Below are 13,752 nucleotides of genomic sequence, written 5' to 3'. Positions count from 1 at the left end.
ATATTTTATTTGCCATTTTGTTTATGAGACTTTGAAATCTAGGCAGATCCTACAAGAGACACCCCAATGCAGTCCTTCGGGGAAAGTTTTACCGCCTTTTGAACAGTGCGTCCATAACAAATTAATACCACTGCTAATCTTATGCACAGTTTTTCAAAGCTAGATTGACTAAATGAGGATGGATAGTTATACGCAATATAAACTCGTACTAGGTAAAAATACGCTGAAAAAAGAAGAACCTGTATAAAAAAGCTGTTGAATGAAAACTCTAAGGTAGCAGCGCATGAGACACATATCTCGAAGACCCTCGGTACCGCCAACATCCTAACCCCTTTCCGCAGGAAATTATTTAGTTTAATAAAACAAACAAGCATACTTAAAAATATATTTTTAAATGTCATCTTTTCCTTAGCTGATCATTAGAAGATCTTTTTTTTAAATGCTACGTATAGAAAGACTTTGTTTTGTATTTGGTTGCTATGTAAAACCTTACATTGGCTTTAAGTTATACACACCAGTAAGTTGAACTTTTGAAGAGTTTTTACGTTGGTCGCTCGAATCAGCAAACGACGCTGTTTAAAAAAATAGTGAAAGATATGCAAACAATTAAACATTAAGCAGCAATAATTCATAGATCAAATTAGTTTACAACTAATAAATCAGCAGATCAAACTAATAAATCAGCAGATCAAAAGAGCTTACAATTTATAAAATCCAAACTATGTGTGCTGTTTTTATGATAATTTAAAGATGAAGAAGTCCATAGTGTACGCCATTGGAGCTGCACTTCAGGATTACGAGCAATGTATAAAACAAATATAAAAAGCCCCTGCAAAGAGTTAAAAATGCAAAACAACCATTGAAAGACTTCCATCATGTCTCCTAAGGGAACAAATTAATGAAGATTTTGATAGTGCTTAAGCATCTACGTTTGTAACTTTCATATTTTCACTAACATGTTGTATAAAAAAAAGCACACACAAGAATATAAATACAGACAATAAAACGATCAGTTACACAATCTCAAACTCTTTAGTGAAGTTGCAAAGACTAAAATCATACCAACAGCAAGAAGAGCAAACACCCATGTTAAGCCAAGTAAAGTGCTAAATGCAAAAGCGATGCGAGAGGATTCAAAAACACGTCTGTAATTATTTCTTTCAGCATGGTTTGTTGACAACTTTGCTTTTTCCCGAGTGCTTAATTTTACCATAACCAAAATGAGAACAACAGCAACCGGAAGTAAAACCCCAAAATAGAATGCATATCCATGAATGAGACAGCTACAAGTAAAAAACATTTTAATAATAGTTTGAAATATCATTGAAGTACACGCCGTGCATCATCATTGAAGTTGAAAATTGTCACAAACACCCGGTATATCATTTCGCTCATCAATCTTAAGCATTGGTGTTTGGTTTTTCCATTAAAAGAGAATTAACTATAAACATTAACATCAGTCATTTGAATAAATCGAGTTTAGAATAGTTTATGCATTTAAGCAAATTTATAGAATTCCATAAAAACCCATTTGATTCCGACATTACATAGCCCTCTTTAAATCAAACTTTTAAAATATTCCGGAATAGTGCCAAACAAATTTTTATATGCATATAAATTGGCACACCAAAAACTTTTGCTAGGTTTAAATACATAAAGATCTCTATTTTAAAAACTTCAGAAAAATCAAATCAGTTTAAAATACAGATCGAGAAGTTCATATTTCATTTGATTTTAACGGAAAAACTGATGTTTGATTAGAAGCGTAATTAGAGAAAATTAATAATTCTATTCAAAATAAATTAATGAACATCACGTGCAGCTTGTCATCGCCAAAAGATTTATTTTCAACTCCAGCAGAAACTGCGACAATGATTAGTGGAACACCTGAAAATAACACGAAAGTTAACCACGAGCTATCAATAAAATACTTTAGTCATCAAAAATATTTAAGCTTTTTACTAAAACAAAATATTTAAATCGATGTGAATAAAGAGTTCTAATGAAAACAAATCGCAATCGACAAAAGTTGCACAGATTTAAAAAGTAATGGATGTAGGTTTAAAATTTTTAAGTTTGTGTTATAATTTCTTCAATTTAAAACTTTAAATACAAATAGGGCATTTGAAATTTTGGCAATAATTAACTATACTATTTATTCAATCATAATCAATAGAAAAATTAAAATCAAGTACGAACCCCAAGCAATTCTACAAGCTCTACGAATGAACTTTACAGGATCCATGCTTTTAAAAATAGACACAAACATTCGGTATAAGTTCAGAGCTTCAACTGCAGTCCAGAAAAATGTTGCCAAGATAAAGTACTGCAATAATCCAGCAAATACACCGCAACTAAAATCGGACTTCGATCTACGCTCTGCTCCAGCGAGAAATAATACAAGTAGTGTCATTAACGAAATGCACTGATAAAAGAGAATCTTTTTAGGGAGATTTTGACGCAGTTTTCTATAAAGAAATATTGGGGTTCAAAAAAAATATTTCATTTATAATGAAGTTCTGTTTTTTTTTTAAAAAAAAATTTAAATAAGACCCCTTTAACGAAAAAACGCGCTTGTTGGGTAGCCAAGGAATAACTTTTCTTTAATCTACATAAGCCGTTTTCTCTCTAATAATATTATTCATTAAAAGTGTCATGAACAGAACTACGAACTGTATTTGGTTAAGAATTTCACAATATAACATCCAGCAGTAGTCTGAGATGATGTTTGCTTAAAAACCCTATTGGTTTTTGTAAAAAAAAGTAATATAATAGTAATGATAATAATAAAAATAATAATAACAATAATAATAACAAAAGTGATAAAAGTAATAATAGTAATAATAATGATAATAATAAAAATAATAAAAATAACAATAACAATAATAACAAAAAAATAATAATAATAATGATAAAAATAATAATTATAATAAAAGTAAAAATAAAAATAATAATAATAATAAAAGTAAAAATAATAATAATAATTATAATAATAATAATAATAATAATAATAATAATAATAATAATAATAATAATAATAATAATAATAATAATAATAATAATAATAATAATAATAATAATAATAATAATAATAATATTAATAATAATAATAATAATAATAATAATAATAATAATAATAATATTAATAATAATAATAATAATAATAATAATAATAATAATAATAATAATAATAATAATAATAATAATAATAATAATAATAATAATAATAATAATAATAATAATAATAATAATCACAATTATAACAATAATAATAATAGTTAATAAAATGATAATAATAATTAACAATAATAATAATAATTTAATAATAATAATAATTAATAATAATAAAAATAATAATAATAATAATAATAATAATAATAATAATAATAATAATAATAATAATAATAATAATAATAATAATCATTATTATTATTATTATTATTAGTATTATTATTATTATTATTATTATTATTATTATTATTATTATTATTATTATTATTATTATTATTATTATTATTATTATTATTATTATTATTATTATTATTATTATTATTATTATTATTATTATTATTATTATTATTATTATTATAGTTATTATAATAGCAATAATAGTAATAATAATGATAATAATAATAATAGTAATAATAATAATAATAATAATAGTAATTATAATAACAATAATAATAATAATAGTAATAAGAATAGTAATAATAATAATAATAACAATAATAATCAATAATAATAATAGCAATAATAATAGTAATAATAATAATAATAATAATAATAATAATAATAATAATAATAATAATAATAATAATAATAATAATAATAATAATAATAATAATAATAATAATAATAATAATAATAATAATAATAATAATAATAATAATAATAATAATAATAATAGTAATTGATAATAATAATAAAAATAATAGCAATAATAATCATATCTACGACAGAAAACATCAAAACGCTTTTTGTATAATCTTATTAATGACGTTTCAAAATGATTATCTTGCCTAACTACACAGAAAAAAACATTTCAGGGAAGCAAAAATTTCAATTGTTTTTCTCAGATTTTGTTAAACCCTTTTTAAAATATTTTACTGCGACAACAAAAACCAAGCTCTTAAAAAGGAAAAGAATTGTTTAACCTTAATAATCCAAGCGTCAGAACTGATATAAACAGAGCCCCTATTGAAATACCACATCCAATCCATGTCACAATTTTTAATTATACAGGATTATAACCGCGGTTCGACGGATCAAGGATAAGTGCCAGGTTTGTAAGATGGTCGCATTCGCATAACACTTCGATATGATTTTCATAGGTTTTACTGCAACCAGCATTTGACCAGCTATCTGAATTAATCAACAGACATATTAACTGTACAAAGAAATCAAGTTGCGTTCCAAACTCGGAACATAAAACAAAAGCAAATGTAAACTAAACCTAAAGTAGAGTTCCAAAAGTAACAATCCAGGGATCCACTTACATCCTTAAGATCAGTCTTCTTAAAATTTAATTTTACAAGATTACCGTTCAGGTTTTTAACAGAATGTTCAGCAACGCTTGCAGAAAAGATGACGCTGGCAATTATTCCCGTGCCACTCTTTGTTTCTCCTTTTTGGTTAAAGTGAAAAGAGACAAAATCATTTTTTAACAAGAAAAAATCTGGTTTTTTAAATACAAATGAAAATATGGTGTTATCCTCATCAACTAGTGCATTGCTGGGAACAAGTTTTGAGGCATTTAAATCTGCTCCTAAAAAAAGGTAATGTACTTGCATTCTTCAAACAGAAGGTGCGCTGCATAGTTTTTAACTTCCAGCTTATTGTAATATTAATGTTAAAATTATTTAAAAATAGTAAAAGTTGAAAAATGACTACTTAACGGGTGGGCCGATTGACAAAATATTTAGCTAAATAAATTAATATTTGCATGCAAGGAATTCATTTTTTCATATACTGATTTATAGCCCTTCAAACATTCTTTCTAGATTTCTAAAAATTTTTCGATTATCACTGCACACTTGAGAAAATAACTCGTTTTTCGAAAATGTGTCCTAACTTTGTTTGGGTAAATGAGCAAAACCCATTTGGTATATATTTACAAGTTGAAAATATCTTATGTAACACAGTTTATTGTATCAACAATCGCTTTGAGAATAGTCTACTATATAAAAGTAAAAAGACAAGAAAGGGTCGTCCAAGTAAATTGAGCAAACAACAGCAACAGAAATTGAAAGATTTTACGGAAAATAATGCGTTAAAGAAAACTCGCTTAAAAGTTCTCACGGTCTTGCATTCGTCAAAACTTCAAAAAGCTAGATTTAAAATATTACAAAAGACAACGCTCGCCGAAGTGCAGTCAACAGCAAATGAAGAAAAATGCCTAGCAACTGTCAAAAACTGCAAAGGAGTTAGGCGAAGGAAGAAATCATCGTCGTGAATGATGACAAAAAAATGCATTTTCAGATAACAACATGCTCGGGAATGCCGGTTTATATTCATGCAACATACTAAACAGTCTTCTAGATTATATTCATGCAACATACTAAACAGTCTTCTAGATTATATTCATGCAACATACTAAACAGTCTTCTAGATTATATTCATGCAACATACTAAACAGTCTTCTAGATTATATTCATGCAACATACTAAACAGTCTTCTAGATTATATTCATGCAACATACTAAACAGTCTTCTATATTATATTCATGCAACATACTAAACAGTCTTCTAGATTATAATCATGCAACATACTAAACAGTCTTCTAGATTATATTCATGCAACATACTAAACAGTCTTCTAGATGCAAAAGTTAAATGAAAGGAGAAGTACCAAATGGTCCTTAAATGGTTAGCGTTATCTAGTATAGTTGTTTTTGCGCCATAAATAGCGCAGACCAAAGGTCCAGCGATCAATCCAGATGTGTATTGTCAAAACTGTTTGCCAAAATTGTTAAAATTTATCTACAAATATCATTTAATAGATAAATGTATTTTTTGGCCTGACTTAGCCACGCTCTATTATGCAAAAACAAAAACAAATTGGCTCAAAAAGCACCATGTATCTTTTGTGCCGATAAATGTGAATCCACAGAATGTTCTGTATGCTGAGCCTATTGGAGATTTTTGGTGCATTTTGGGTATTATGGCTTATAAGCAAGGTTTGGCACAACGAATGCAAAATAGTTGGCAATCAGAATTAAAAAGCATTTAAAAAGTATCAATGTGAAAGTTGTTCAGACCATGACCGAAGGCGTATGCAGTAAAATACGAAAAATTGAAGAAAAAGGACCTTTTTTGTTTTGTTAACAGTTAGCTATTTTAATCGCTTTTTCATGTCGTTTGATAAAATAATCCAAAAACAAATGAGAAAAGTGTCGTATAAATGAGTATTTTATTTTGTCTCAAAACCTTCGTCCCCTCCTTCCCTTCCCCGTTTTTTCTTTAGTCAATTTTCAAGAGGCAAAAAGTTTTAAAAATGCTTTACTTTTTTCATCACATGCTACTTTTTCAGTAATGTCTAAAAATATTTGCTTTTCAAATTTGTCAACTGCTTTAATGAAAATGTCTGTCTTTTTAACATTAGCAATAGCCAAAGCAAAACTGTTGAGCAAAACTTTATACGACATTTTCAGTTCCTTGACTTCGTTAACAATCTGACCAACTAGTGCATCAAGAACTCCTAACATTTTTCTGGAAGAGTTTTTAGAAGTTTGAGCTTGGATAATGAAAGAGCTATTGGCTGATAACATTTTGTTGATCACACCAAAAATGCCATTATAAAGCTAGCAAAAAAAAAAAGTAAAGGTATCCAAAAGACTTAATTCGAGAATATAGAAAAGATAAGTTTTACACCCAATAACAAAAAAATAAAAAATAAAAAAAATAAAAGTTTATAAATAAAAGCAAAATGTTAAAGCAACATATTGAAACAAATGGGCAAATACTTTTGAATATATTTAAAGGGCATTACATTTGAAAACAAAAATAAATAGTTATTAGCAAGTTAAATAAAAGCTCTTTTTGTAAGCCGTAGAGTATTGAAAAACTAATCTAATAAACTTTAATCTTTTTCTGTTTTTGGTTGATAACTGCATTACGAAGTCACCTACAGGGTGCAGCAGCGATTCGCGAACTTTTTCGAAAATTTTTTTAAATCAATTTTTAAAGCACTTAAAAATTATCTTCATGGAATATTAATAAGAGAAAAGTTGAAGATAAATACTTTTCCTACCTTGACATTCAATTAGATTTTCTTTTTTTTAAATCACTGCCTCAAGCCTAGGGCGGAAAGACTGACAGGTGCTTATTATACATTCCCTTGAAATTGATTTCATAGCACGGGTAATTGATGACTTTAGTGACTTGACACTTGAGTGGGCCTTTTTGCAAGCCTTACTCTCAACTACGCTCCATATACTATAGCCATGGGGATTCAGGTCAGGGCTGGATGGTGGCCAAAAGTGTTTGGGCCAGAAATTAGTCATATTGTCGTGAAGATACTGTTGACTTTTTCTGGACCTATGACAAGGTGCATTGTCCTGTTGAAAGATGTAATTTTTTTCTGAGAATGTCTTCTTCAGCCATGGCACCACATAGCGTTTTAATAAGCTAATACACATTAGAGGTAACTTTTTCTTTCTCTTTGATGTAGATTGGTGGACATTTCTCTCCATTAGAAGCGATGATTCCTAGCATCATGATGGACTGAGGGTGCTTGGTGTGATGGACTGAGGGTGCTTGGTGTGATACACAGGTGGTGCTTTGTCACTCTTCTACACAATAAATCTGCCATTACACCTATCTATCACACAGCCAATGGTAAAAAGTTTTTTATCTGAGAAAACATTAGCTGTTGACGAAGCATGGCTTTTTAGCTGACTCAGAAGTTTCTATGATCGCTTCAATCTTAAAGTTTTTAGTCTTCCTGTCAAAAGTTGACATAAAGGTCCACACTGACTTTTCCAAGTGTTTTTAGAGTTCTTCTGACTGTCCTCTCATAAATATTGAACAATTTTGCTGTCTTTCTAATGGATACAGTAGGATTCTTTTCAACATGATTTTTAAGCATTTCTGTAAACTTTTTATAAGCTTTTTTTTGTTCACTGGAGATGGCATTTTGGCTCACTCAGCACTGTCACGTTTTTTCACTTTTTAAAATGTAGTTTTAGACACTCCAGAAATACTAATCACTTCATGTGCAGCCAAACCCGCGTGAATCAAATTTAAAGCTTCGGTTGTTTTAGCTTCCATTGTAAAACTTTTAATTAAATTTTTTTTGTTCATAATTTTGTTAAAATCTAAGACGGTCATTGAACATCAATCAACAAAAACAAATTGCGGATGTATTTTATTTACATCACAAAACCTAGCCCAAAATAAGTTCGTGAATCGCTACCGCACCCTCTATACAAAGAATATGGCAGACAAATGATAATATTGACTTAAGCGAAAAAAATGATAATTTGGACTACACAGAACAGGCAACAACGAAAGCAGTAGTTAACTGAAATATTCTTTTCATGACTTTCTCACAACTAAGTTTGAACAAGTTTTTAAAAGTTTCACCTTAATCATAATTTTCAACTTTAATATTAATGTAGTATTATTAATATTTACTTTAAGATTTAGTGATATACTGTTTACTTCGCAAACTATGTCTTTACAAATTTTAACAATTTTCTTTAATTACAAATCAAAATATGAGGTAATTGTTTTTTGTTATCATTTTCCTCTTCCCTTTTTGAACTCAGTATTTTATTGAGGTAATATAGAACGTCAGCATTCATATTTATGTTTATAGATAGAAAAAAAAAACTGACACATGATGAGACATTGACTTTTATACTATGAAGTTGCTAATTTCTAACATTGTTGTCAAGTTTCTCCACGCTACTGTTAATCTTTATTGATTATCTTAAGGGTGGATTTTTAGTATGGCATATGTTTGAAACAATAGCATAAGGAAGAAGTGAATAAATTACTTTCTTAAAATAAATAATTTAACTTAAAATTGTTAACAAATGACTTTCTTGAATAAATTAATTAACTTAAAATTGTTAGTTAACTATTAAACGTTTACTTTCAGTAAACATTTAATAGTTAACTAACAATTTAATTGTTACAAGTTAAATGTTATGCTAAGTTTTGAAAAGTTAGTGGTTTCATTCTGCCTAAATCTACGCCATAAACATCGCTTCGAACATGAGAAAATCAAAATATTTCTTCATGTTGCCTCCTGTTAATTTGAATATTTTGTAATAACTAAGTACTGGAGACACCGGTAGGGATAGGAGGCACCCCAATCTTTTAAAGTTTAAAACTCTCTTGAATTTAAAATTAAACTTACATCATGCCAAGCAAGTGAATGCTTTATCAATATTTTGAAAAAAGACAATATCAAATATTTATTGAAGCGTTTGCTTTCCTTAATAAAATTTTTTTTATCTTTGCTACCACCAACTGGGTATACTTGGGACAGCAGAGGGAACTTGGTATAAAAATGTTATTTACTTTCAGCGAGTTTAAAAGCCTTGGCACTGAAATTGGTAGATTTATTGGTGTTATCATTTAATTCAATAATCTAATTCAAGTAATCATTAAAACTAAATTAACCTTTTTGTCCCAAGTTACTCCTGATCTCCCAAGTATAATTAGTTAATGGTTTGTTTTTTTATTCTGAATATTTACTTAAAAATTTAAAAAATTAGTTTGTTTATATATAAAAAAGCATATAAAGAAATTAAAAAAGTTATCGCAACTTTTAAAAATCTTTTAAATTTACATTTTTACTGTTTTATTAAGGTAGTCCTTAAAATGAAAAGTTGAAGTGTTGTCCTCCTACTCCTTAGGATTGTTTGTTTAATAATGATAAGATGTTGGTGCAAAATATATATATTTTTAAATGGTTTATTAAACCTTATACATGTTGCATCGTGCTGTGCGGATTACTTTTGTACTTTATTTTACTTTGTAGACAAAATATGAAAACACATAACTAGTCACCTCTATATCTCCTGCGTGAACTGCTACAGTTTCCAGCACCAGCTTTGAATCAAATGATGAAACACTTAGGTCTTTCTGTCATCATCACCTCAACCACGGACTAACAACATGCCAAGCATCATCATTATGGATTTAAGTGGTGAATTAAGTCTAGAACATGGCTTGTGTTCCAACTTGTCAAAAGGATCATGCCATTTCCGAGTTGGAGTTACTTCAGAATCTCTACAGCTACAGTTGAAAAAAATTGCAATTGGTACTTCCAAGAAATTAGAATGCCACTTGTGGTATCTTTCAGAATACTTAGTGGGTCTTGCTTTTTTCAATCTAAACATATAATCCAAAACAAAAGAAGATATGTTGAATGCACTGTACTCCAAACAACCAGTTCAACCTGGTCCAAAACGAATCATTTTTTAAAGCCACCAAGTCCTCGCAAAAAAAATTGTAGGACTTCGTAACTTTAAACACTCAAGATCTTCCCTGCAGTCTGCACATTGGTTCTGAAACATGGAAAGGCAAAGATGATTACAAGCAAGACAAAACAATTACAATCAAACATCTAGTCATAAATGACAATTTTTAACAGAGTCTAGCCCTTTATGCAGGAGTTAAAAAAACTCATAAATCATGACAAGAACCAGTTTCAATTCCTTCTGCAAGTTGTAACCGATCATCAACAATTTTTCCTGAATTGCCTTTAGTTATCGCTGCAGGCACAGGGTGTATTATAGGCCTTCTAACTAATAAAGTGAGAAAGAACATTCAATAGTTACAACATACCATAAATGGCTTTCACTACACTGCTATCAAATTAAATACAAGTTTATTAAGCAAAAAAGGATAAGAAAAGAAAATATATAAAAATTAATAAAAAAATGCTTCAATTAATAAAATATGTCAATGTTTGAAATATAAAAGCACTTATGAAAAAACAACTTGAACATTTTTGAGTGAACTCTTAAACAAGCCATTCACTTTATACATTAAGTCTTAATTATTCAGTTGTTTAAGTTTGAGAAATGTTGACACTGATAATATTTTAAACATTTTGGAGCTGTTTTTCATCGTATATTAAAATAAATTAATGCAGACATGACAATTTTTTTTTGATTGCCTCGATTGGCATTTAAATAATTAATAGTTCATCAAAAAAATTAATTATGAAATAAATCAAATAAAACTGTTGAAAAACTTGAAAACGAACCTTCTAAAAAGGAGATTAAAAAAACGAAGGGAACAAAATGGTTCCTAATAATCAAAAAATGACGCCTTTTTTCATTAAACTAAACAACTGTGCAATAAGATCAAAAAAACAATTAAAGTGATACTGTGAAGATCAATAAAATGACGACAGACAAGAGTAAAGCAATAACAATGAATGTGAAGCCTTTTTCAGCGATTTAACCTAAATGCCGTGGGTAGTTATGAATTTAGCTCAGGTAATTTTTTAAACTCAAATTTTTAATAAATAAAATGAGATTGTAAAATTTTAAAAATGAAAAAAATATATATAAAATTTTAGTCTCTGACCTCCTAGCAAACAAACTTTTTCTTTCAGGTACATTTTAAATAAAAGTAAAAATTTAATGAAAATGAACGTAATATATAATTAAGTAAAGGATAAGTTTAATGAAAATGAACGTAATATATAATTAAGTAAAGGATAAGTTTTGTTTCAAAATAAAAGCTCAAAAATCAGAATATCTGCAAATATATTTTTACGAAAATTTAAAAAATAGTTGATTTTTATAAGTCCACTAAATGTATATTTTGCTTCGGTTGCGTCTTGTTTTTAAGTAATCAAAACTACGTATTTGTAAAAGTTGGAGTTGCAACAAGATATTAAATGAGAAACTAATCTGTAGCCATAGAAACAGTTTAAGATCAAGTAGAATTAAATCATAAAAAACAAAACTTTCATTAGTGGTGGTATGAAAAGCCAGATAAGTTATGAAATTAAACATTGGTTTATAAACTGAAAGATAATAATTGCAGTATTTGTTTTTTTAGTTGAAGGAGGTGTGACATTTTGTGACACTGAGGAAGTACATTTATAGTGTAAAAAAATATCATAAACAAATAATAATTTTTTTCTTTTACATTGGTTTATGCGAAACTGAGTTCGAGGTTTATGTCGAACGTTAACCAGCCCACAATTTATTGAATAACAAAGAGTAAACTGAGCTAGCCAAGTTTTTACTTTCGACCATCTTTCCTCAAAATAACAGTTAAATAACATAACGTAATTCAAAACTGCACATGTTGCTGTTTTTATTAGCACAAAACGTAATAAAAAAAACGTAGCTACTTAAGCTGAATAATATTTACTCTATTTTTACCATTCTAAAAAACACAAGATTGACTTGGTAAGTCTTGGGTGTTTACATCACATTTGTCTTAACTTATTCAACACTAAGGAAAACCTTAAATGTTATATCACAATCATTATATTGGCATCTAAGCCCTTATATCATTAGCTTTCTGATTTTGTGAAAATTGAAAGCAAGTAACCAATTGAATTTTGTCAGTTAATTTAAATAGATGAGATACATCTTCAGGGGTAGGTTTTTGGTTACAAATGTGTTGCCACCAATGATTTAGCAAATGTTTCATCGTAAGAGCATTTCAGTTTTAACGGTGCTTCTCATAAACACACAACACCAATATTAAATGAGAATGAAACTACGAAACAGTAAAAAAATTTTCTGTCCTGGCATTGAGCATTTAAAGTATATCAACAAAAGCTTTGTACTTCTTTTAAATATGGTATTACAATAACATTTCGACCTAATTGACTCTCTTTAAATATGGCGATCTATAACTAAAGTTCTGCTAAACAACAAGATATTGTAAGAACCTTTATTGTTTCTTAAACAAATATATACTTATAATTTACATGTAAATGCCTAATTTGCAGATTTTCAAAGCATTCTTAATTATATTTATAGCGTAAATATATAATCAAGTATACCTGCTGACACAAAACAATAACAAACATTAACAAACCAACAAATTGTCATTATCCACTTTTGAAACACTAGATAATGGGCACAATAAAAATGAATGTTATTGGTAATAACTACTTAAAAGTATTCACATGAACAAATAAAAAGCTTACTTGTCATTACGATTAAGGTCCTTGCCTGACTATAATATCAATTTTAATGTTTGTCTTTAAATTTTCGTCAAAAACAATACTCAACTTGATTAATCCCAGACCCCCAAAATTCTTATCGAAACTTGATTAGAAACTTGATATAGTTTGATTTTCCGACGAATGCTTTCGATAGTTGCGAAGAAGCAAACAGGGTTGAAATTTATTAGCAACTTGTATAAAATTAAGGAGGTTAATAAAAAATCCATCCACTCTTATTACCGTGAGAAACGGTAATAGGAGTGGAATGAAAATGCAAAGCAGTAGTTAGAGCAGTAAGCATCTTCAATGATGTTGAAGCAAGCGCGATTTAGGTTGTATTTGACGCTTGAATACTCGTATTTTGCCATTGAGCTGAATAAGACACTTAGGTTATACAGCTAGATGAGTATCCAAGCAAAAAATTTATAATGAAAAACAAACATCGGCGAGTTTTTCTCATCAACAAAATAAGTTTTTGAAGAAAACTTTTATGATTATTTTAAAAGCAAATTTAATCAAGATTTCAGATAACAAAAACAAAGTTACATTAATTACATTAATTAGCCAAAATTTAACGAAACATTTAAATTTAAAAAT

The 13,752-nt window shown here is 28.2% G+C and overlaps 1 protein-coding gene across 3 annotated transcripts; it reads right to left on the bottom strand.

Annotated features, from left to right (window-relative positions):
* Positions 1-373: 373 nt before the first annotated feature.
* On the bottom strand, positions 374-13,484 carry LOC149880621 (adhesion G protein-coupled receptor E5-like). 3 transcript variants are annotated; one of them, XR_016445747.1, is made up of 8 exons: positions 13,138-13,484; positions 12,991-13,056; positions 10,020-10,343; positions 6,502-6,799; positions 4,454-4,765; positions 4,155-4,362; positions 2,200-2,468; positions 1,290-1,887 (listed from the first exon to the last, which is right to left on the bottom strand). XR_016445747.1 is itself a non-coding variant. In XM_090069168.1 (6 exons), exons 2-6 carry the CDS (start codon positions 2,411-2,413, stop codon positions 490-492), a joined length of 765 nt encoding a protein of 254 aa, XP_089925294.1. In that variant the 5' UTR covers positions 2,414-2,468; positions 4,155-4,439; the 3' UTR covers positions 374-489. The 3 variants fall into 3 exon arrangements, 1 of the variants encoding a protein (XP_089925294.1); XR_016445748.1 differs by lacking the exon at positions 12,991-13,056; XM_090069168.1 differs by lacking the exons at positions 4,454-4,765; positions 6,502-6,799; positions 10,020-10,343; positions 12,991-13,056; positions 13,138-13,484 and adding exons at positions 374-572; positions 703-882; positions 1,063-1,283 and having other exon boundaries at positions 1,821-1,887; positions 4,155-4,439.
* Between the last annotated feature and the right edge of the window lie 268 nt (positions 13,485-13,752).

Source organism: Hydra viridissima, unplaced genomic scaffold (assembly GCF_058129835.1).
Source record: "Hydra viridissima isolate aposymbiotic clone 2 unplaced genomic scaffold, HvirCarnegie_v1 scaffold_12, whole genome shotgun sequence".
Classification (NCBI taxonomy): Eukaryota; Metazoa; Cnidaria; class Hydrozoa; order Anthoathecata; family Hydridae; genus Hydra; species Hydra viridissima.
This window is presented reverse-complemented; position numbering and strand designations above follow the sequence as displayed.